At 43.9% G+C, this 25,531-nt stretch overlaps 1 protein-coding gene and 1 pseudogene across 1 annotated transcript in view; one reads left to right on the forward strand and one right to left on the reverse strand.

Moving 5' to 3' along the window:
- LOC129860063 (poly(A) RNA polymerase, mitochondrial-like) lies at nucleotides 1–21,143 on the reverse strand (annotated as a pseudogene).
- The window catches only part of LOC129859470 (mitogen-activated protein kinase kinase kinase 8-like), a 9,909-nt gene continuing 5,047 nt past the window's right edge, over nucleotides 20,670–25,531 (forward strand). The window contains exons 1-5 of the mRNA XM_055929302.1: nucleotides 20,670–22,567; nucleotides 22,968–23,351; nucleotides 23,575–23,748; nucleotides 24,321–24,582; nucleotides 25,238–25,344. Of these exons, the coding sequence (XP_055785277.1) occupies nucleotides 22,998–23,351; nucleotides 23,575–23,748; nucleotides 24,321–24,582; nucleotides 25,238–25,344 (897 nt within the window). The 5' untranslated portion in view covers nucleotides 20,670–22,567; nucleotides 22,968–22,997. The remainder of the gene's footprint in view (nucleotides 22,568–22,967; nucleotides 23,352–23,574; nucleotides 23,749–24,320; nucleotides 24,583–25,237; nucleotides 25,345–25,531) is intronic.

Here is a 25,531-nt window from a genome sequence, read left to right on the forward strand (position 1 = left end):
TTAGGTGGCAAGAAGTTTTTATTAAAAAAAATAAGTTACATTATCTTGGCCTTGTTTACTCCGTTCACTGAACTTATCATTAAGGTTTGGGTTGGAAATGCCTACTTCCAAATTGGCAATAAAGGATTATGAGCAGATCTGGAAACAAAGTTAAGGCCCTGTCTCTTTCTTTCAGTCTCCACCGAGAAAACTAAAGACTTGTGTTTAAAATGGAATGTGCCTACTCTCTATCCAAATATTTGACATGTTAGCTCAACCAGTAGCTGGGAAGAGGTCCATCCATTTTGCAGACTAACCACACCGCTGGCTCCTCTCTCCTCCAGACAACTGACTTGATGAGCAACGGTATGGACTGTTTAAATGTGGACTGACTAACACGCTAGCAAGGTTGCATCGTTGTTTTTGGACAGTTGACGGTAAAAGTTGAATCTAGAAATAACAATGTCAGACAATTTCATTATCCACCACACATTTCAAAATACTGTTTTCATTTTGGTATAAAAGTCAATTTCGTGACACTGATTTAATAAAACGCATCTGAAAAACATTTCATATAATGTAAACAAACAAAAAGGTGTATAGTCAGATGTTAGAAGTTAATATCGTCTTTAAGTACATTATTTGCAAAGTTTGGCATGGAGAGTAAATAAGTCCTTTCTTATCAAGAGCATCTGGTCACGGAAACATTTATACCCCATTTCACACAATCATGCCAATCCAAACCATACTGCGACAGCTTGTATATTTTCGTCAGGACAGTTCCAGCTACCATAGCGGATGCCTAAACAGGCCAGCTCAGTACAGCTTGGCTCGGCTCATAAGTTCACTAGCGTGGTATCTTTAAGGGTAGGACTTTAAGTGCGTGTTGCCCATAGACATACCTCACCAGTGCCATCTAGTGGCGATGGTCTGCAAAACCGTGTGCAGACTGCACAGAATGAGTGATCTACAAATCATTTTTGCATTTCAAATGACTACTGATCAAGATGAGTGATTCTGCATCTCGCCTGGGCTCAAATTGATCCCCTCAAACACAATGAATCTTCTCCTCTAGCTCTTCTTCCTTGTGGTGTTGATACCGTTGCCCGTCTTCTTCTCCTCCCTGTTCTTTAGAGACTCCAGCAGGCTCTTGATCCTCTTGCTGGCCGGTTCCCTCTTCCTCTCCTTACGACCGTTAACCTCGGCCGCCTGGGAGACGGACTGCATGAGGAACACAGCCAAGCCCCAGGGAGCATTGTTCCCGGTACCGGTCCCGTTACTGCCGCTGCTGTGCGGTATGTTGAACTCCCGCTGCTGCATCATCCAGGCCCTCTCCCGACTCAACGCCACAAAACGCTCCAGCTGTGTTCTGTTAACGTGCTTACTGATGTTCAGCGCTGGCTCGAAGGGGTTCTAGATGTGAAGGGAGAGACCTCAGGTCTGTTCTGCTCTCTGCCCTGTGAGAGAGCGGGCAAAGAGAAGAGTGAGGGAGAAAGTAAGAGTTTTTAAAAGAGGGTGAGAGTGAGAAAGAGAGTGCTGACAAAACATAAAAACACACTGGCTTTATAAATGGTCCATCTATCTTCGGTGTTGTTGCTGTTATGTAGGCCACCTGGACCCAATTATAAAAGGTCTGTCTGGTACATCTCATCTCTTCATGGGCTATCAGGGTCTGTCACAAATGGCACCCTACTCCCTACTACTTTTAAATCAGGTTCCATATGGCTCTGGTCAAAAGTAGTGCAGTATGTAGGGAATAGGGTGCCATTTGGGACACAAATAGTCTCAGCCTAGCTTTGATGAACGGGCCTGGGGGCAGCACCAGCAGGGTAGACACAAGTTCAATCATCAATCATACCACATCATCACTAGCCTGGTCCAAGATCTGTTTCTGCCATCTTGCTAACTCTTTGGCGATTCCAGTGTCCTAGGCTAGACCATTGCTGCTTTGGAAAAGTCACACAGACAATAAAAACCTAGGTAAAACATCTATCTCTAGAGCCCTCCAAGATTCATCCAAACAACAGATGCACCTGGGTTCAAATAGCATTTGTTTTCTTTTAAACGCTTTAGCTGCGCCTGATTGACCTTGCCTGACACAATGGAAACAATGGAATAGTCCCAAAGGTGTAAACCCCTCAAATCTAACACCCCCAGGCAAGCTCAATTGTACCCCTCAAAGTATTTGAAATAAATCAAATACTATTTGAACCCAGGGCATGCATGGCATGCAATAGCTCAATACCCTATCCCCTAAGCTGGGGGTTGTAAAAAGGCTGAATGGATGGAGAAACAGAGATGGCGCCTCCAGCTCCATGGGATGGAGAGATGACCATGGGCCATAAAGCCATCAGTCAGGGCAGAGGGAGAGGGGCAGGAGAGAGAGAGGGAAAGGGGTATAGAGAGAGGAGAGAGGGCCAGGGAGAGGGAGGGAGAAAGGGCAGGAGAGAGAAAGAGAGAGGGTAAGAGGGCAGGAGAGCGAGAGGGCCAGGGAGAGAGGGCCAGTGAGAGGGAGGTAGAGAGGGAGGGAGAGGGGCAGGAGAAGGAAAGAGAGAGGGAAAGGGTGCAGGAGAGCGAGAGGAGAGTGAGAGGGTAAGAGTGCCAGGGAGAGGGAGATATAGAGGAAGGAGGACAGGAGAGGGCCAGCTCTGACTTTGCTGATAGTTACTTTGAGGACAAATTTACTTACTATGACATGTGGTTGTCCCACCTAGCTATCTTAAGATGAATGCATAACTAAGACGCTCTGGATTAGAGCAATCTGCTAAATGACTACAATATAAAATGGTAGGATGCAGAAGACAGGGAATAGGAGAGTGTGGGAGACAGGAGAGACGCAGTACACAGTAAATATGATTAATGGTGGTTTCTGTACTGGTGAAATATCATGTGCAGAGGCCATGACCACCAGTCTTCCTACAGGCCTTCCTTTAATACTTCAGTCCTGACCCTGGGTTCTCTCTCTCTCTCTCACACACACACACACACACACACACACACACACACACACACACACACACACACACACACACACACACACACACACACACACACACACACACACACACACACACACACACACACACACACACCTCACCCCAGGTTAACGTCCTTACAATATCTTTACTCTCAGGGGCCATGAGGAGATGAGGAACAACAAAGAGGCCTGCATCCTAAATGGCACCCGATTCCCTATAGGCCCTGGTCAAAAGTAGCTCACTATATAGTAGGGATGTAACGATTACACATCGGTCTGCGATTCAAATGTTTAAGATAAGACTGCATTGGTCCACATACCCCAGATTTTTTTTTCAAACATTATGAATCACCGATAAACTAACATGTTTTGCTCATATTACTTTCTTTCTACCTTGAGAAAATACCTAATCCTTTGTGACAACTGATGCGTTTTATCCTTCAGTGTCATACTAAAAGTATGCAACTGTGTTGACAGTCATTGATTTATACTGAACAAAAATATAAACGTAACATGTAAAGTGTTGGTCCCATATTTCATCAGCTGAAATAAAAAATCCCGGGAATGTTTTATACGAACAAAAAGCTTATTTCTCTGAAACGTTTACATCATTTCTCCTTTTGCCAAAATAATCCATCCATTTGACAGGTGTGGCATATCAAGAAGCTGATTAAACAGCATGATCATTACATAGGTGCTCCTTGTGCTGGGGACAATAGAAGGAGACTAAAATGTGCAGTTTTGTCACACAATGCCACAGATGTCTCAAGTGCAATTGGTATGCGGACTGCAGGAATGTCCACTAGAGCTGTTGCAAGAGATTTGAGAATCGTTTAAGAGAATTTGGCAGTGCCTCACAACTGCAGACCACGTGTAACCAAGCCAGCCTAGGACCTCCACATCCGGCTTCTTCACCTGCGGGATCATCTGGGACCAGAAACCTGGACAGCTGACGAACCTGTGGGTTTGCACAAACAAAGAATTTCTGCACAAACTGTCAGAAACCGCCTTGGGAAAGCTCATCTTCGTGCTTGTCATCCTCGCCAGGGTCTTGACCTGACTGCAGTTCAGCGTCGTAACTGACTTTAGTGGGCAAATGCTCACCTTCTCCAGCGTGCCAGTGGCCATCGAAATGTGCTCTTCATGGATGAATCTCGTTTCATCTGGACCAGGCAGATGGCATCGTGTGGGCGAGCGGTTTGCTGATGTTAAAGTTGTGAACCCATGGTGGTGGGATTATGGTATGGGCAGGCATAAAATACGGACAACGAACACAATTGCATTTTATCGATGGCAATTTTAATGCACAGAGATGCCATGAGATCCTGAGGTGCATTGTTGTGCCATTCATCCGCCGCCATAACCTCACGTTTCAGTATAATTCACAGCCCCATGTTGCAAGGATCTGTACACAATTTCTGGAAGCTGAAAATATCCCAGTTCTTCCATGGCCTGCATACTTACCAGACATGTCACCCATTGAGCATGTTTGGGATGCTCTGGATCGACGTGTACGGCATCGTGTTCCAGTTACCGCCAATATCCAGCAACTTCCCACAGCCCTTGAAAAGGAGTGGGACAACATTCCAAGGGGCACAATCAACAGCCTGATTAACTCTATGCGAAGGAGATGTGTCGCACTGCATGAGGCAAATGGTGGTCACACCAGATACTGACTGGTTTCTGATCCCCGCCCTTACAATATATATATTTTTTAAGGCATCTGTGACCAACACCGCACGGCTAAAATGTGGAGAAACAAAGTTCACCAAAATCTTCCAAAACGGTCAAAACCATTCGATTTTGAGATGGGGGTGAAATCCAAAATTGTGCTATATATTAATTGGCTATGTCATAGTTCATTTGTAAATGAAGAATATTGATACATTGCTAGCACAAACACTTTATCTGCTAAATGTACAAGTTAATTAGTGGGTGATGGTGATTTCAGAACCAAAGGCTACATAGTCCCCCCCTAATCTGATAGTGGGGTGGTAGATGCCTAGTCTCCCCCTATGGGTCAGATAAGGTGCATACATAGTATACACCATAGACATCCATCATTTACACACACAAGTCAGCTCAGACCGATACAGCTCAGAGGCTCAGCTCATGCGCTCCATCAACATCAGATTTGTATTTAGAATGGAAAATGAGCGTGTTTATGCAACAAATGTTAGTGCATCGAATCCTATCGTATCGATTCGTTCTCTAATCAAAGAGAACCGCACAGAATCATTTCAAACTCTAATGTATTGTTCCTGTATCATATCGGAGCCCATCTACCTAGATATGTATTGAATCGTCCTGAAAGGGAAAGATGCACATCCCTACTATATAGAGAACAGGGTGCCATTTGGGACAACTTTGGCCTGAAAAGGAATTAAATGAAAAACAAACTGGGTGAACTGTAACTAAATGAACACGTACGTGTCTAAGATTGAATAAACGTGTTGGTTATGTTTTCTTATTCGAGTGTGATGAACTGCTGATTGTGTTCATTAGAGATGGGTAGAGAGGAGGAGCAACTAGCAATCACACAGTCCTCTGACAGCTGTAGTCTTAGCTGGCACGGAGAGACATCAGTGCGATGCTGGCGTGCGTGTGTGTGTTTGATCCACCAAAAACCCACTTCATTACCAACAGCTTCCCCTCTTGGCTCTCAGCCCTGCGACTAGGGAGAGCTAGCCAATGAAAGATCTCAAACGCCGTTAGCTAACTCTGCAATCTGGTTCTGATAGTATCTGCAGCCATTTTTTTCGCCAATTATAAACTACTACCATGAAACAATGGCAATTATGCACAGGGGTGAAAGTGCTGCTGGAATCACTTCTGAAAGGATTGGCAGTTTACAGTGTACAGCTAAAAGGGTCCCAGAGAAGGCTTTTTCTGTTTAAAGCTTTCAGTGCGGCACCCTCATCTTGTCTCCAATCAACATAGAATGACTTGGTACTAATTGAAACCGAATGGAATGTATGTGCCTGTTACCTTTCTGATGTTTATGGACACGCGGTTGAATGTGAAGGTTCCGTGGAACTCAAAGAACTCCTGCAGCAGTTGCTCTGAAAGGAATCACAAAGAGTACGATAACAAATACCACATTTATAATGATCAATAAACCTGTTTTAATGTGGAAATAAAATGTATACAAAATATTAGTATGTATGCAATGGTTAGGGATGGGGGCTTTGGTAGTTTTCTTCCCCCCGCATTTCAATCATCAGACCTCAAGAGGCCGATATAGCACCTTCTTGCTCCATGTGTGAATTAATTGTAATGTCTGCATACCATGGTCATCTACGGCAGTGGTTCCCAAACTTTTTATAGGCCCGAACCCCTTCAAACATTCAACCTCCAGCGGGTACCCCCTCTAGCACCAGGATCAGCGCACTCTTAAATGTTGTTTTTTGCCATCGTTGTAAGCCTGCCACACACACATACAAAACATTTATTAAACATAAGAATGAGTTGTCGTCACAACCCGGCTCGTGGGAAGTGACAAAGAGCTCTTATAGGACCAGGGAACATTTAGTCATCTTACATATAAAACCTTATTTGTTCATCAAAAATTGTGAATAACTCACCACAGGTTAATGAGAAGGGTGTGCTTGAAATGATGCACATAACTCTGTAATGTTGGGTTGTATTGGAGAGAGTCTCAGTCTTAAATAATTTTCCACACACAGTCTGTGCCTGTATTTCGTTTTTTTGCTAGTGAGGACCGAGAATCCACTCTCACATAGGTATGTGGTTGCAAAGGACATCAGCGTCTTAACAGTGCGATTTGCCAAGGTAAGAAACTCTTGAGCGCAGCCCTATTCAGAAATCTGGCAGTGGCTTCTGATTAAATTCAATTTTCACAGAACTGCTTGTTGCAATTTCGATGAGGTTCTCTTGTTCAGATATCGGTAAGTGGACTGGAGGCATGGCATGAAAGGGATAACGAATCTAGTTGTTTGTGTCGTCCGTTTTCGGGAAAGTAGCTCACTCAGATGCATCACTATTTCACATTTGACATTGTCCGTAAGCTGGAGTTCATTTGCACACAACAAAATCATACAATGACAGAAAGACCTGTGTGTTGTCCTTGCAGACAGAAAATAGCCCCAACTTCTTAATCATAGCCTCAATTTTGTCCCGCACATTGAATATACACTGCCCCAAAAAATAAAGGGAACACTTAAACAACACAATGTAACTCCAAGTCAATCACACTTCTGTGAAATCAAACTGTCCACTTAGGAAGCAACACTGATTGACAATAAATTTCACATGCTGTTGTGCAAATGGAATAGACAACAGGTGGAAATTATAGGCAATTAGCAAGATACCCCCAATAAAGGAGTGGTTCTGCAGGTGGTGACCACAGGTCACTTCTCATTTCCTATGCTTCCTGGCTGATGTTTTGGTCACTTTTGAATGCTGGCGGTGCTGTCACGTTCTGACCATAGTTCTTGTGTGTTTTGCTTGTTTTAGTGTTGGTCAGGACGTGAGCTGGGTGGGCATTCTATGTTGTGTGTCTAGTTTGTCTGTTTCTATGTTTGGCCTAATATGGTTCTCAATCAGAGGCAGGTGTTTTGTGTTGTCTCTGATTGGGAATCATATTTAGGTGGCTTGTTTTGTGTTGGGGTTTGTGGGTGGTTGTTTCCTGTCTTTGTGTTTTCTCTGCACCAGCTAGGACTGTATCGGTTTGCCACATTTTGTTATTTTGTAATTGTTAAGTGTTCACGTTTATCATCATTATTAAATATGTTGAGCACAAACTACGCTGCGTCTTGGTCCGATCCCTGCTATACCTCCTCTTCAGACGAAGAGGAGGAAGGCTTCCGTTACAGGTGCTTTCACTCTAGTGGTAGCATGAGACGGAGTCTACAACCCACACAAGTGGCTCAGGTAGTGCAGCTCATCCAGGATGGCACATCAATGCGAGCAGTGGCAAGAAGGTTTGCTGTGTCTGTCAGCGTAGTGTCCAGAGCATGGAGGCGCTACCGGGAGATAGGCCAGTACATCAGGAGACGTGGAGGAGGCCGTAGGAGGGCAACAACCCAGCAGCAGGACCGCTACCTCCGCCTTTGTGCAAGGAGGAGCAGGGGGAGCACTGCCAGAGCCCTGCAAAATGACCTCCAGCAGGCCACAAATGTGCATGTGTCTGCTCAAACGGTCAGAAACAGAATCCATGAGGGTGGTATGAGGGCCCAACGTCCACAGGTGGGGGTTGTGCTTACAGCCCAACACCGTGCAGGACGTTTGGCATTTGCCAGAGAACACCAAGATTGGCAAATTCGCCACTGGCGCCCTGTGCTCTTCACAGATGAAAGCAGGTTCACACTGAGCACGTGACAGACGTGACAGAGTCTGGAGACGCCGTGGAGAACGTTCTGCTGCCTGCAACATCCTCCAGCATGACCGGTTTGGCGGTGGGTCAGTCATGGTGTGGGGTGGTATTTATTTGGGGGGCCGCACAGCCCTCCATGTGCTCGCCAGAGGTAGCCTGACTGCCATTAGGTACCGAGATGAGATCCTCAGACCCCTTGTGAGACCATATGCTGGTGCGGTTGGCCCTGGGGTCCTCCGAATGCAAGACAATGCTAGACCTCATGTGGCAGCAGTTCCTGCAAGAGGAAGGCATTGATGCTATTTGACTGGCCCGCCCGTTCCCCAGACCTGAATCCAATTGAGCACATCTGGGACATCATGTCTCGCTCCATCCACCAACGCCACGTTGCACCACAGACTGTCCAGGAGTTGGCGGATGCTTTAGTCCAGGTCTGGGAGGAGATCCCTCAGGAGACCATCCGCCACCTCATCAGGAGCATGCCCAGGCGTTGTAGGGAGGTCATACAGGCACGTGGAGGCCACACACACTACTGAGCCTCATTTTGACTTGTTTTAAGGACATTACATCAAAGTTGGATCAGCCTGTAGTGTGGTTTTCCACTTTAATTGTGAGTGTGACTCCAAATCCAGACCTCCATGGGTTGATAAATTTGATTTCCATTGATCATTTTTGTGTGATTTTGTTGTCAGCACATTCAACTATGTAAAGAAAAAAGTATTTAATAAGAATATTTCATTCATTCAGATCTAGGATGTGTTATTTTAGTGTTACCTTTATTTTTTTGAGCAGTGTAGTTGGGGAGAGTCCCTGTAATCTTAGATTCAGAACATTCAGGTAAGAAAAAACATCACCCAGGTAGGCCAGTCGTGTGAGAAACTCGTCATCATGCAAGCGGTCAGACAAGTGAACATTATGGTCAGTAAAGAAAACTTTAAGCTCGTCAATACTTGTCAATACTTTGCCCCTTGATAACCAGCGCACTTCTGTATGTTGTAAAAGTGTTACATGGTCGCTGCCCATATCATTGCATAATGCAGAAAATACACAAGACTTCAGGCGCCTTGCTTAACAAGGTTAACCATTTTCACTGTAGTGTCCAAAACGTCTTTCAAGCTGTCAGGCATTCCCTTGGCAGCAAGAGCCTCTCGGTGGATGCTGCAGTGTACCCAAGTGGCGTCGGGAGCAACTACTTGCACGCGCGTTACCACTCCACTATGTCTCCCTGTCATGGCTTTTGCGCCATCAGTACATATACCAACACATCTTGACCACCAAAGTCCATTTGATGTCACAAAGCTGTACAGTATTTAAAAAATATCCTCTCATGTTGTCCTGGTTTCCAGTGGTTTGCAGAAGAGAATGTCTTCCTTAATTGACACCGCATAAATGTAACGGACATATACCAGGAGCTGTCCCAGGCCCGCCACGTCTGTTGACTCATCCAGCTGTAATGCATATAATTCACTGGCTTGTATGCGAAGCAGTAATTGTTTCAAAACATCTCCTGCCATGTCACTGATGCGTCGTGAAACAGTTTTGTTTGATGAAGTCATTGTCTGTATATTTTTTGGGGCCTTTTCCCCCAGCACTGTCCCAGCCATATCCGCGGCAGCAGGAAGAATAAAGTCCTCCACAATAGTATGGGGCTTGCCTGTCCTAGCCACTCGGTAGCTCACCATATAAGACGCTTCTAGCCTCTTCTTATTAATGGTATCTATTGCTTTTATACATGTCTTACTACTCGAAAGTCATCTTTATTCTCTCTCAAACTCCCGTGGCTTATTTTTCAAATTGTCATGTTTCGTTTGTAAATGTCTGCACAAGAGTGAAGGTTTCCCGCAAGAGAGTAACGTTAATGTGATTGGATGTTAATTATTTGACTAGGCTACCTGTATGTGACATTGTGTTGTTACTTCGCTGAACACTAGATGGTTTATTTTATTTCTGGCAGTGAAACGAAGCTACTCAGGCGAGAAAAAAAAAGTCACCCAAATGTATAGCCCCGTTGGAAAATATAAATGTACTGTTTGAAAATGTGAAGATTTAAAAATATATATTATTATGATTTAAAAAAAAATGGGGATCACATTTTTATTTGGCGTACCCCCGACGGCATTGCGCGTACACCAGTTTGGGAATACCTGATCTAAGGTAATTATCCAATTAGTCCAAAATAGATTCCCAATCATGTGGAGACCAACAATTATTCTCATCAGCAGCCTACACTTTAGCCTAATGCACCAAATGTATTTGCCTATCTTAAGGACATTATCAACAAATACTTAACTTATTGTCTTTTATCAACATTATATGGGAATAACAAGAAAACGTAGCCTATTTGCGAACAAAGTAGCAATTTTCATTCGCTATAGCAATACATGTAACAGAGTAAATTCTGAGGATATGGCTTTTGCAAGCGCCAACATCCCTCTCGAAAAAGTTGACAATCCCAAAATGCGTGCATTCATTAACACATGTAAAGAACAGAGGAGCAGTCTGGTAAATAAAATTTAAAAATAACGGACGAATATGCTGACACACAAGACCAATCTGTTCTGAACATATTGTAGGAGCTGGGTAAAGACGTTAAAGTTGTTCTGGCTGATATATTATTTTTCAGATGGCTGTCTATCCTATCTTTCCGTTCATAATGTAATGCTAAATTGCAGAATATATTGTTGTCTGCAAAGAGCGTCCCAGTGAGGTATTGGCAGACTGTTTTTTCAAGCGTAATTTCAATATTGTGTATTTGACCCATTTTTAGAACCTCTGATGATCAGGGATTGAGAAAAGTGAAGAATCACTGATCTACAAATACTATTCCCTGCCAAATAATAGGCTTTGTGCAATAAAGATTCATATGCTACACCTCCTCTGGTTTAGGCGACCCCCCCCCCCCCCCCCCCCCCCCCCCCCACAAAACACTCATGCACAACAAGACATTGAATGATTAGAGACCGCTTGTGTCAATTAAAGAGCATTTCCTAAGATTTTCTGCCTGCAGCAAGCCCAGTGGATAATGCTGGAAATACCAGACTAAGACAAAACCCACAAAGAAAACTACCAAAAAGTGGCCCTAGCTATGGGCCCACCTAATGTCTCCGTGTTGTCCTGCACTTGTATTTTAGTGAAGTCGCTGACAAACGTGCAGTCGGTTCCCTCGATGACACTCTTATCCACAGGGCCTTGTAGGAGAGAGGGGGCAGAGGGGGAACATAAGGTTAATGACATGGTACACGTCACAGGGTAACACACTACACACAAGGTAAATGACACACTACACACAGTGCATCCGGAAAGTATTCAGACCCCTTCCCTTTTCCCACATTTTGTTACGTTACAGCCTTATTCTAGAATGGATGAAATAAATAAAAAATCCTCATCAATCTACACACAATACCCCATAATGACAAAGTGAAAACAGGTTTTTAAACATTTTTGCAAATGTAAAAAAACAGAACGTAAATATCACATTTTCATAAGTATTCAGACCCTTTACCGAGTACTTTGTTGAAGCACCTTTGGCAGTGATTACAGCCGAGTCGTCTTGGGTATGACGCTACAAGCTTATGTAACGTAACATAACGTGTTAAAAGTCAAGGGGCCTGGATATTTCCCAAATGCACTGTATCTAGGGCCTTGTAGGGGAAAGAGGGGAACACAATGTAAATTACATACAACATATGTCTATGTACACAGCGATGATGTCCATAAACAAAACAAAGATGGATGGTGTCACAAAAAACAGACAAGCAAAGAGAGAGAGGGAGAAGATAGAGAGATTTCAAACAAAACTGGGATGGATAGAGCAAAAAAGAGGAAGAGGTCAAATAAGAGAGTGAGGGCGATTACAAACTGGAAAAAGTGAGCGAGAGGTAGAGGGAGGGAACATAAAGGAGGAAGAGACAGTAAACAGAGTAGAGCTGGGCGATATAGACAAAATCCATATTGCAATAAATTGCCTGAATTGATGCGATAACGATAAATAGAGCGATACGTTTATAACACTAATGTGCACGACATTCTAAAAAAAAGTATCCTTTAAACTGCTACTACTAAACTCAGCATAAAAAGAAACGTCCTCTCACTGTCAACTGCGTTTATTTTCAGCAAACTTAACATGTGTAAATATTTGGATGAACATAAGATTCAACAACTGAGACATAAACTGAACAAGTTCCACAGACATGTGACTAACAGAAATTGAATAATGTGTCCCTGAACAAAGGTGGGGGTCAAAATCAAAAGTAACAGTCAGTATCTGGTGTGGCCACCACCTGCATTAAGTACTGCAGTGCATCTCCTCCTCATGGACTGCACCAGATTTGCCAGTTCTTGCTGTGAGATGTTACCCAACTCTTCCACCAAGGCACCCGCAAGTTCCCGGACATTTCTGGGGGGAATGGCCCTAGCCCTTCCCCTTCTGATCCAATAGGTCCCAGACGTACTCAATGGGATTGAGATCCGGGCTCTTCGCTGGCCATGGCAGAACACTGACATTCCTGTCTTGTAGGAAATCACGCACAGAACGAGCAGTATGGCTGGTGGCAATGTCATGCTGGAGGGCCATGTCAGGATGAGCCTGCAGGAAGGGTACCTCATGAGGGAGGAGGATGTCTTCCCTGTAACGAGATTGCCTGCAATGACAACAAGCTCAATCCGATGATGCTGTGACACACCGCCCCAGACCATGACACCTCCACCTCCAAATTGATCCCGCTCCAGAGTACAGGCCTCGGCCTTCATTCCTTCGATAATAAACGCGAATCTGCCCATCACCCCTGGTGAGCAAAACCGAGACTCGTCAGCGAAGAGCACTTTTTGCCAGTCCTGTCTGGTCCAGCGACGGTGGGTTTGTGCCCATAGGCGACGTTGTTGCCGGTGATGTCTGGTGAGGACCTGCCTTACAACAGGCCTACAAGCCCCCAGTACAGCCTCTCTCAGCCTATTGCGGACAGTCTGAGCACTGATGGAGGGATTGTGCGTTCCTGGTGTAACTCGGGCAGTTGTTGTTGCCATCCTGTACCTGTCCCGCAGGTGTGATGTTCGGATGTACCGATCCTGTGCAGGTGTTGTTATAATAAGTGGTCTGCCACTGGGAGGATGATCAGCTGTCCGTCCTGTCTCCCTGTACCACTGTCTTAGGCGTCTCACAGTAAGGACATTGCAATTTATTGCCCTGGCCAAATCTGCAGTCCATGCATCCTTCACGCAGATGAGCAGGGACCCTGGGCATCATTCATTTGGTGTTTTTCAGAGTCAGTAGAAAGGCCTCTTTCGTGTCCTAAGTTTTCAAAACTGTGACCTTAACTGCCTACCGTCTGTAAGCTGTTAGTGTCTTAACGACCGTTCCACAGGTGCATGTTCATTAATTGTTTATGGTTCATTGAACAAGCTTGGGAAACAGTGTTTAAACCTTTTACAATGAAGATCTGTGAAGTTATTTGGATTTTTACGAAATATCTTCGAAAGACAGGGTCCTGAAAAGGGACGTTTCTTTTTTTGCTGTGTTCAGTTTGATGGTTGTAGCCATCAACTGTGCCACTACGAATCGCCCATATTAACAAACGTATTTCATTTCAAACTTATCACAGGCATTTCAAACACATTTCTGTGGTATGGACTCCTTATCAAAATGAACAATATCAGCAAAATTCCTGCGAATAGTGATCGCTCTGGATCATTTTCAGCTTATCGTCCCAGCTCTAATAGAGCGAGCCAATACAGTACGTCATGGGGAAAAGAGAGCAAGAGAGAGAGAGAGAGGAAAAGTGAGAGTCCTGATCAGAATCCTTGACCATGTCAGCCGAGGGTAGTAGAAGAGATTGGTTGTGTGTGTGTGTGTGCACAAGGTTAAATAGATGCCCGGTGCTGGGAGGGTCAAAGCCCTCTGCCAGAGTGATAGGGCCTTTATTGTGATGATGCCTGCGATAGTGTCTCTGTCTGGGCTAAGGGAGGGGGAGGGAGGGGGGATAGATTGCTTTTGGAAGGCAATTATTTGAGAGCCAAGGTGACAAGGGAAGCAGGAGTACGAGCGGTGGGAAGAGAAGCATGACTGGACTACGCCAACACAGATATTTTTGTTGCCAATTAGGATCAGCAATCAGATCTATTCAATAAATCATATTCTAATCACCCAATTGCCACTCGCTCAGTGGTCCATTGCTACCGTCTGAACATCACATTTCTGAATGCAACTAGGAAGTGTAGCAATGCAAGACTACTACCTGCTAGCTCTTTGAGGTGATACTGATAGTATACATTTTTGTTAAAAGAAGTTGCCGCTCAGTGGTCCATATTTCGCTACCTGCTTTGAGGCAGGCCATGGTGGGCAGTATGGGCTTGCTTGTGGGTGTGTCTGTGTGCGTCTGTGTCTACCTGCTAGTTCCTTGAGGTGGTCCAGGGTGAGAAGTATAGGAACAGTCCTCCTCTGCAGGAAGAACAGGACCATGACAGTGAGAGAGAAGTTGGTGATCCAGGCATAGAGCTGGTGATACTGTGGGCCCAGGTCCAGCACTGAACACTGAACACCAAGCAACGCACCTGCCGATCCAGCCGCCCATACAGGTACAGAAACTCAGAGCTCTTCATCGCCACCCTGCGGACACATACAGAATGACAGTCAAGACACACAGTGCAGTACGCATTCACTGTAGCTGAAACACTTGATACTATCTGGGATCTTTCTTTCTGATCTTTCTGACACATTCATTTCTATCACCATTCCTAAGCATTTAATATGATGATGATACACAAAGAATGGTAGTCAAGACAACATATAGGATATTAAAGCAGAATACCCTCATTATCTGAGAGACTTGATACTGTCTGGGACTTTTGAATTGAACAACATTTATAACATGCAGAGAAAATGAAAAAGTCAGTGGCACACAATATCCACCAGGGGGCAACATTTAGCTGGACATCATAATTCTCAAATATCTCTGTTTTGCAAGGATGACAAACTGTGTATAACCATACTCTTCAATGTTTTTAACATAAACACACAGTCAGGGTGTCTCTACTCTACCCTACTCGATTTCATTACAAACTGAGGCGTGGATGGGTTTGTTACTAATCATTAGCAGGTGTGTATCTGGCTGCTTCACTCTCAGGCTAACTTTAGAGACCACAGAATCCCTTAGGGCCAAGGAAAGATGAAGTGAAACACACGACGCATCGAACTTCTGCGCTCTCTCCCTCTCTCTCCTGCTCTCTCTCCTTCTACGCAACTCGAGTTTCAGTTTGCTTTGTGCAACACCAGTAGGTTTTGAAAGGCAACAGAGTTTCTATGAAGCATTAGAGCAAAATGACAAACAGCAACTGACATTTAAAAGGTGACTATTGGTTATGTGGACAGGTGAACTTTAAACAACTTCAACAATTCAAAATCCTAACAAATTGGTCAGCTATATAGAGGTAGAACTAGGCAGGCAGAAGTATGTCCGTAGGCTTTAATGATCTGCTTTAATGATTCACAATTGTTTAACAGGAACAGGTCAAGCTTTATAGAAGGCTTTCTGATTTCATCATACTGATGTATTTGAGACGGATTACACCAATAAAGGAGTTTGCTTAGTGACTCTTCAATGTGTGTGTGTGTCTGCGTGCTACCATGCATGCGTGCGTGTCTGTTAGCATGTGTGTATCTGTGCAAACAAGTCCATATGTGTGTCTTTGTCTTACCTATTGTTGGCTGTGAGGTCACACTGGAACCCGAAAGGTCGGTGGGTGAAGCGGACCAGGGGACAGCGAGCGTTGAGGATCTTCTGCACCCCGACACAGCCGGGTCCAAACTGGTCTACACACTCCCCAATCAAAGACAGGATACTCTGGGTCACCGCCCGCTCAGACACAGACCTCTTTGTCTAGTACTCCAAAGACAGCCCTGCTTTTGGCCGGGCAGATGGGACAAGACCATTTATTGAACAGCATTTTTAATTACAGAAACATAGGGTTTAAATGCATAGGATTACAGTGAGTATGCGAGTGAAGAGGGCGGGCCAAGGCTGAAAAAGATATGTAGCCGGCGTATAGACGCAAACAGTTGCACGTGCCCATACACAAGGAAAAGTGCATAACCTTACATCTTTCAATCTCATAGGCCTTTGAGTACATTTCTAGAAGTCAGAGTGACACTCAACATTCACATAGAACAGATACAACTTTGACAAGCTCTGCAAACGCTCTTTATACATGAGGGTCTTACATTTCTACTGAACAGCCTTGTCTACAGAAGAGGAAGTGGTGATTTGTGGCACTGCGTGCATCTCTCACCTCTTTTTTTTAATCAGCCTGTTGTTTACTCAGAGAGAGAGAGACTGATAAGGACCTCAGGCTCAGTGGGCTTCCTACAGGGCTTTCCCCACACTACGTCAAGGTAAACACATTTTCTATAGGAAGTTCCCCCCCGTCTCCCTCTCTGAACAAAGGTTCTACAGCCCAACAACAGAGTGACAGTAGGGGTCTGGCTTAACAAGGTGCTTGATCTCCTCTCTTACATGAGTTCTTGTAAAGATGTAAACAAAAGGACATGTAATTAAAAGGAGAGGGTATGCAGCAGAAACACGAGACCAATCTCTCAACAGCTGTTTTATGATGTGAAAACAGCCCGAGGTCAATATTGGTATTTAAACGAAGACACCCCTTGGAGTGAGTTTCCTGAAAGCTTTGTAGCACTAAGCATATATTGTCCATATGATCAGTGCTACGAAGCTCTTGGGAAACACCCCCTAAAGTGTTTCTTTCTTAACCCTTGACACTTGTGGAAATTGGCAAATATGGGTTGGGACAACTTGAAATGTTTCCAACACGAAAACTATAAAAACATATGCATGACCATGGTAGCAATTGAAAGAGAACATTTAGGATATTATGGGGAAATGATCAGATCAAAAGTAACAACAGTTCACCTGACAAGACTGAATCCAAACATTACACTGTTGATGTTATGTGCATTTTACATTTACTGTACTTTTCGCAGCATTTGTCAATAACGAAATGTGAAAATACTCTGGATATATTCAGAAATATAATAAGAATATTCATGCTCATTTTGGGGTAGGTGCAACATAAGAAAAAAATATTACAAGGGTTTGAATGAGAGGTCTAACTGGTGTCTCCAAGTGGCCACACGCCTCTCCAAACTGGGCACAGTTCCTAAGTAATATCAATGCACTTTTATGACTCAAGGAAAGAGCCTTCAACAATAAGGTTTTTTTTATTTCTATTTTTTTAGCTCTCCTAGCTTTGCCGTTGAGGAACTGAAGCAAGCAAACTTGTCATTTTTTGGTTTGGAACACATCCCTGCCACACCATCACAAATTTACTGTTGTTGTTTCTGCAATCCAAAAACTCTCCATTATAAAATTGAAATCTGGATCAGGTGAGCATAATTTGAAAGCTTATTGTATTACCAGCTAAGTTATAAAAATATTTTTTTTTACAGTGTTAGGCTTTCACAAGGCACTTCAGACAGATGCATGTCATCCTTGTAACTGTACATCAAACATAGCGATCATAATTGTTGATATTGTCAATTACAGTTTTCAAATGCACATTTGGACGGATGGACGTGTGGTTTGCTTTTACGACATCAAAGCGGTATTTATTATCATCTTCAACGTCTCATCCTCACTCAGACAACAAAATATTTCCAAAAGTATCATTTTGTTGTGCATGGTACACACGTTTAGAACGGCTGTCAGTTGAATCCCATAGAGCGCTATAAAGGGAAGAGCCTGAGCTCTGACGTTATATATACCGTATGTTACAGTATAGCCACTAAGTTCCAACTTAGGCGCTTATCAGTGACCAAGAATTGTAGGAAATTAACTTAAAAACTCTCTCTCCACTGTCAAGAGGGGGGCCGCTAAAATGTTTTGCTTCACTTACGGCCCCCAAAAGGCTAGGGCCGGCTCTGACTGAGGCCCCTCATGATGAGTTCAGATTTTCTGTGGCCACCACCCCCATCAAAGTTGCCCATCCCTTGTATAAAGGGTTAAAATGTCCTCCTTTAGATTACTATCTGGACTTATTTCAATAACAAAACAGATTTTTGCTTTCCATTGCAAGACCTTTTGCTACGTTGTGCCCTACTGAACATGACCCTGATGTGGTTCCTCCATCCCCATCCTCAACTTCAGATTCCTTCCACTGATGCCATCCAGGTCCAGAAACATGTCTAAATCACAGCCCAGCTTCCCGAAGCCGTTCACGGAGGAGCCAAAGGGTCGAATGGTGCATTCTGGGAAATATGCAGCAGCTATGTCGTTCAGCAGCGAGCAGACCAGGAAGCGCAGACAGACATTCTCTTCTGTTAGCTGGTATGTCTCTGTAAGGGAGGTGATTTGTTGGTCTGAGATAGAGAGAGAAGACAGACACAGCGTTCTCATTGGAGTGAACAATATTTGTGCTTGAAGCAAGGGATCTCTTGAAATCTCTTTAATTTAAATTCAACTTTGTCTTGGTATAAATGTTTGTCACCTAAATTAGCACTAAAGCTGACATTGTACCTATATGTGTTCCCAGGGACATCATATATGTTGCTATGCTAATCTGCATTCTAGCAATCTTAATTTAGTCAGTTAGACAACTTCAGACAGCCTAGTATTTTAGAAACCAGTCCATGTCGACTTACACTGTCCTCTTTGGACAGTCTCTGTCTCTGTATGAGGTCATTGATGGGGATGGTTGTCTGTGGTTGGCACTGACGGGTAGACTGGCCGTTAAGACAGGTCTACAGGACCCGTTTTTTTGAGGGACAGCAATCTGGACTTGAAAGGCACTGTAGCTTCATAGTTGACGCTGGGGATGACGGTCATTTCATGTAGTGAAGTGAGGCTCTCCTTGCTGGTAAACTCCACCAGTTATCTTTGACAACCTCCTTTCAATAGACATTAAAGATAGAGCTTTTTTTTAAATGTTGGTTAGATTTTATTTTTTGTTTCAGACACAGATGAAAAAATAATACAATAAATACTAGAGGACAATTGACATTATAGATTGTTGTTCTTACATAATTGTACACATTTTTGTACATTCAGCAGCGTGTGTTAATAAATATATAAAATATACTTTGCAAGCGTTCTTAAAATGATGTACACATTATATGGTCGATTAGTCCAGTTGTATATATTTGATGTAGCCCCTTCTTTCCATTACCAGAAAAGCAGATTTTTGGCAACTGCTAGGGCCAGGGCTACACTTGTTTTTGTGATTGTTCAGACCAAAACCTCCAGATTTTTTCACAGTCCCATACCATATGTAGATAAGTCCCCTCTTCAGATTAACATCTCTCGCAGCAGGCGTCTGTGGGCTTCAGACAGACCCTGTGAAGCTTACTAGGAGTCGAATGGTAAAGGTGTATCGTTTTCGATTGCGTTCGCTTAATAAGAGACATCTGCCCAAAACCTCATTCCATTCTGCCTTGGTGATATCGCAGTCCAAGTCTATTTCCCATATTCTCTTCAGGGCCTGGAGTCAGATGATATTACTCCAAGGATCACTCTATAGACTCTAGGACTTTTATTTGGTAGATAGTGGGAAAACGATTGGAACCATTTCCCTGTTTGACCGCTAGGTTTTATGGGTATTATGACACCTGCACTGTGGGGCTCTATGGAGCCTGAATTGCTTAGAAATAGTTCCATTGGCGGTAACTGTGGCACTGGCCCCCGGAATACAGGGTTTTGATCCATCATATAAAGTGGGGGCTAAATCCATAGGACTCCAGGGCTTTAAATAGGAAACCCCACTCCACCCTATCAAATGCTTTCTCAGCATCCAGGGACAGAGCTATGGCGGGGTTTGGCAGGTCCTCATTGCCCATTTTATATACTTTTATTTGTATGCTATCAGCGCCATACCGGTGTTGGAAAAAGCCAACCTGATCAGGGTGAACCGGGTTGCTTACAAAGTGTTCTAGTCTTTTTGTTAAGACTTTAGACAATATCTTTAGGTCACAGTTTAGTATTGAGAGGGGGTGGTTATTCCCACATTGTGTAGGAGAAAAGATAGACCTCCTTATAAATTACTCCCTTAACAATACAATATTTTCAGTGAATTGAATTATGTTCAGTTATTTTTGGATATGCTATTTCCCATCACACTGTAGTTACATACAAATTGTTTTTGTTTCCATACATTCGTGTTGATTTGTAGATTCATATCTTAGCACAACTGAAATACTTACATAGCTTATATAAAATAAACATTTGTTGATATTTACATGTCTGGATAAATACTTCACTAACTTTTTGTTGTTTGTTTTAGCAGGGCAGCTGATTAGGACAGATCTCTCTGCCTGCTCTATCCTCTCTTCTTGTACTGTGTAAAAATATTTGTCTCCCTCCTTTGGTTCTAAAATCAAGAAAACAGACCGACACTTCCGTCTTTGACATGGAAATGTAGGCCCAATCCATCTTGCTAACTATTTGGATGCCATGCTAGTATGGTGTTTTCGCTAGCTACTTGCCACAACTTTGTGGCCCCTATGCCTTTAATGTTGAGCATGATCAGCTAAACTACATGAATTAACAAGTGGCAGGGAGCTTGAACTGCAGTAGTCTTGGGGCAACTGCCAGCTAGCTAGCTAACGTAACCTACAATGAATGGCTAGCTCATGTTACTTACAGGATGCGTCTAATCGTTGGATGAAAAACCTACCGATTTCATGTTTCTTTTTGAGTACATTGGTCTTCCTAGTAGCAGTACTATTTTCGATCTTTCTTTGAAAGCATGCATCTAGTTATTGGAAGCGTTTTGAGAGGCTACCGCTTCCTCTCATACATTACCTACACGCCGAAGGATGACGCCATTGATGCCCCCGAGAGTGGCATTAAAGCGCATATGCGTGTTTCCCCTGTTCGGAGACGGCTCAAACAGAACAAAGGCGGCTCAGTCAGCTCTAATATTCATATTGGGTTTTTACTCATGTGTAATAACAAACTGATCAATTGAATTGTTTGTATTGAAATGACTTTGTTTGCTCTCTGTAATGCAACCACCTGCGTTTCGTTTCATTACACTTTTATCACTTAAGTCATTTCTCATATAACTGTTATTGAACTTCAACAACACGAGACATTGCGAAATACAGTATTTTTCTTGACGCACATAGAGCGCAAGGTTTGAAAAATCAGAGAAGGGTGAAATTGCGTTCCTGTATGTGGTAATTAATGCACAATCATGTTGGATGCCAGCAACTGATTAACCCCGCGGGGGCGCAAACGGTAGCTAGCTAGCCATACACCAGTACGTTAGACAGTGTCCTTCGTCCCGCTTGTTGGGCACTGGTTTCCCCCAGTTCTGATAACGACGGTAAGGGCAGGTTTTCAGTAGTCGGGAGCGAAGGACAATGGGTGCTTAACCAGTTGGAGTACTCTGGTACACAGCAGGCGGGAGGCTAGCTAGCACACGGTGTTGCAAATTATCAAGCTAGTTAGTACGCGTGTCACCCCAGCCTCCCGTCTGATGTGCTTGCGGGAAGCAGGGGCGACTGGTAGACATTGTCCTTCGCTCCTGCCTGTCGGGCATGGTGTTCTACGGTACACAGCAGGCGGAGCGACACAGTGTGCTATCTAACGAGCAAATTAGCAAGCACACTCTGTCGCCCTCGCATGTCGTTTGACATGCTAGCGGGGACAACGGATAGACAGTGTCCTTCACCCCCACCTGTCGGACACGGCTTTCTCCGGTACACTGCATGCGGGAGCGACACCGTGTGTTAGCTAACTAGCAAGCTGCTGTGCTAGTGGGGGTGACCGGTAGACAGTGTCCTTCGCCCCCTCCTGTCGGCCACTGTTTTCCCACAGTTCTGTTAACGAATGTGAGGGCAGGCGGGAGCGAATTACACTGTTCACCGCTAGCTAGCAAGGGGTACTCAGGTATGCAGGGGCGAAAAATCGGAGACAATACTTTTACTTCCCTTTTGACCCACATTCAAAAGTGTCACACAGGCATGAAGGTGCATTCCATACAGAACCAATCAGTCGATTCGAACCAATGGGATGCTCTGGGGGGGTTAAGGAAAATGAAAAGAAAAACGAAACTACAAAGGAACCCTATGACTATAACACTCACAGCATTCGCATAGTTTTTCATTAATACAGCACTACACCTGCACACGGAGACTGATATGGACTTCCTCTGTTGACAACTTCCTCACTGGTGACAGTCCGTAGGCTTCAATGAGCAATAGAGTTGACTGCATACAGACGCAAGAATGGAGTGAGCACAGTCAGACCTGATCCTAAGTTATTACAAAGACTCAGGTAATCATATTCATTTTACGCTTTTATAAACTAATCCTAATTCGCCTTATTTGCTTCCAACCTTCGTTTTCCAAAACGTCAATTAATTTAGTTGCATTTCTTCTTCACTTGGTTACAATGAGAACACATCATGTGATTTAGGAGAAATGGACATTTAGCCTGTTATGTTTTCATCACTTTATTTTGTCTGCTGAAGTCCATGAGTTTGTGTACCCTAACATGAGGGTTCAATTTCACCAGAGGCTTCCCAGCTAATTGTGAAATTACCTTTATCTGCAAGGAAAACGGGTTTGTCTATAGATTAGATTTCCCCTCCTTTGCTCTGCTTCCCCAACAAGCTGTACCAGGATCAGAATGTCAAAGGCTCTTTCCATCATGGAATCTCAACTTTCCATTTCAGAACCCATTTAGGAGCAGCGAATGAAACAAGATGGATTACAAATATGACAATATTGGAATAGAACTCCTGCTGGCTCACATGAACATAGAGGACATAATCGACGTGGTGGAAAATCTCTACCACACCAAGGAAGAGGAAAAAGAGGCCGGGGCGTCGTTTGAGGAGGGTCTCTCTCAGGAGGAGATGGACCAGAACGAGGAGACAGTGGATGATTCATGGGGCGAAGTGACAGGAGGGACCCAGGGGACACAGCAGGGGAACAGTGGTGGTAGGGTAAGGTACGGGACAGTGTCGGACTTGCTCTCTTTCGTCAACCAGATCTCTAACATGCAGCCAGAAGTACTGCAGCACCTGCCGGAGGAGATGGGTGTGTTACTGAACAAGGTGAGACTTCAGGACATTGGTTAGTCTTTTGAGTAGACAATGTTGATGGATCTGCTCACAAAGGACTCATAGTGTTAGAAATTACATTGCATGTGTGTGTCTCGATCTGTGTTTGTCTGTTCATGGGTAGAGTTAAGAATAGTATACTTCTTTGTACAGGGTTTTACCAGCCTTTACTGGGTCAGAACCACCTCTCACACTGCATTTCATTACTTCTGTGCAGAAACACATGGGGCTGAAGAAGGGTCACTATCGCATCGATTCAGATGTGTTTCTGTTTCCATGGAAGTGGACCTATAAGACTCCTGGCTCCGGCGGCCATGTTCCAAAGGGCTCTTTTGGGAAAGTCCACTTGGCCCAGGATACCATAACCAGGAAGAGAATGGCATGCAAACTGGTGAGTCAATGAGCACCGTGCTGGAATGTCTGGCATGTTTGCAGAATGGATTTCTCGAAGCAACCAGTTTGTTAGGACAAAAGCGTCAAAGCATCATGTCACATGTCAAGTCAGTCGGCCTTTGCACACAAACACTTTGAAACTTGCAACAACACTATGCAAGAAGATCATTGTTTTCACTGTGACACAAAAAAGCCAGCATTGCAAATGGATGGAAACTGAAAGTATTTGGCTGGCTACCCCCACAGGAAACTCAACAGAAACCCCCCACAGTAACAGCTCTGGTTTTTGACAATAACAAATGCAGTGGGAGAGAATCAAACGACATTATAGAGTATCACCATTACCAAGTTTTCCCCGCTCTAGTTCTCATTTGATATCTATGTTTCCATTTTGAGCTTAATGATTAGGCCTACTAGTATTCACCTGGGGTGAGGATAGCATTGATATTATGTCAGCCCACAAATAGTTACACATGGTGGGAGTGGCTTCCTGGTCTGTTTATTCAATAGTCATTGGAAAGTTTACATACTAAAGACTTTGTGCCTTAATGGTTATATCCATGCTCCTAGATCCCCATGGAACACTTCAAACCAGCCGATGTGGAGATCCAGGCACGGTTCCGTCACGAGAACATTGCAGAGCTCTATGGTGCTCTCCTCTGGGACCAAAACATCCACCTGTTCATGGAAGCCGGCGAGGGAGGTTCGGTTCTGGAGAAACTGGACAGCTGTGGCCCCATGAGGGAGTTTGAGATAATCTGGGTCACCAAGCAAGTCCTCAGGGGCTTGGAGTACCTACACTCTCACAATGTCATCCACCACGACATCAAACGTGAGTAAGAGCCCAAAACAAATGTCGAAAAACACACATTAGTAGACAGAGTAGTGTAAGAGTAAGCATAAGAGTGAGAAGAAGAGGAATAGGCATACAGACTACTTTTACCAGGGTTTAGAAACCTAGGGTTTCTCAAATTCTAGCCTCAAATACAACAGAAATGGAACCCAGGTATGTCTACACATGCGCACATGCACACTAGTGTATTTGGGGCCTGTGACTGTCATCATCCACTTTACATCATCTACAAATGGAACCAGGAAAGGGAAGGGCTTTAGAGTAGACTGCAGCTTAAAGCAACGGCTTCATAGGAAACTCAGCCGTAGACACCTTAAGAAACCACAGAGCTCCCTATATAGTGTACTTCTCATTTCCTTTGAATGTACATACAGTTCTCATCACATACACAGTAGGTCAATAGCAATTTTAGCAAATTATAGAATAAGTATTGACCTTTGAAAGTAGTGATGTATGTAGTCTTTCGTGATAGACTAATAACATAGCACTGTAGCTAGTTAGTGCACACTATATTTGGTTCTGTGTTCTGAGATTATACTGTATCTTGCAGCAAAGATTCTTTAGCTATGACATGGCTGAACTGAGCAGCTTTTATGGTGAATCTCACTCTCCCTCCCTCCCCCTCTCTCTTCAGCCAGCAACATCGTCCTGATGTCAGACAAAGCGGTTCTGGTGGACTTTGGCCTGACGGTACAGATGACAGAGAAGGTATACACCCCTAGGGATCTACGAGGCACAGAGGTGAGTGATTCTGCTGTTTTTTTCTCTTCAACACCCTCAGGCCTATGACATGACAACAAAATACACCCTCGGGTCTATGCCATGACCTAGAGGTTTGGGGTCAATTCGTTTTCAATTCAGTCAATCAACATTTTTTTTAAATTGGAATTGGAATTTCGGTTTCTGAATTATGTATTGAAATTGAATT

Source organism: Salvelinus fontinalis, chromosome 7 (assembly GCF_029448725.1).
Source record: "Salvelinus fontinalis isolate EN_2023a chromosome 7, ASM2944872v1, whole genome shotgun sequence".
Classification (NCBI taxonomy): domain Eukaryota; kingdom Metazoa; phylum Chordata; class Actinopteri; order Salmoniformes; family Salmonidae; genus Salvelinus; species Salvelinus fontinalis.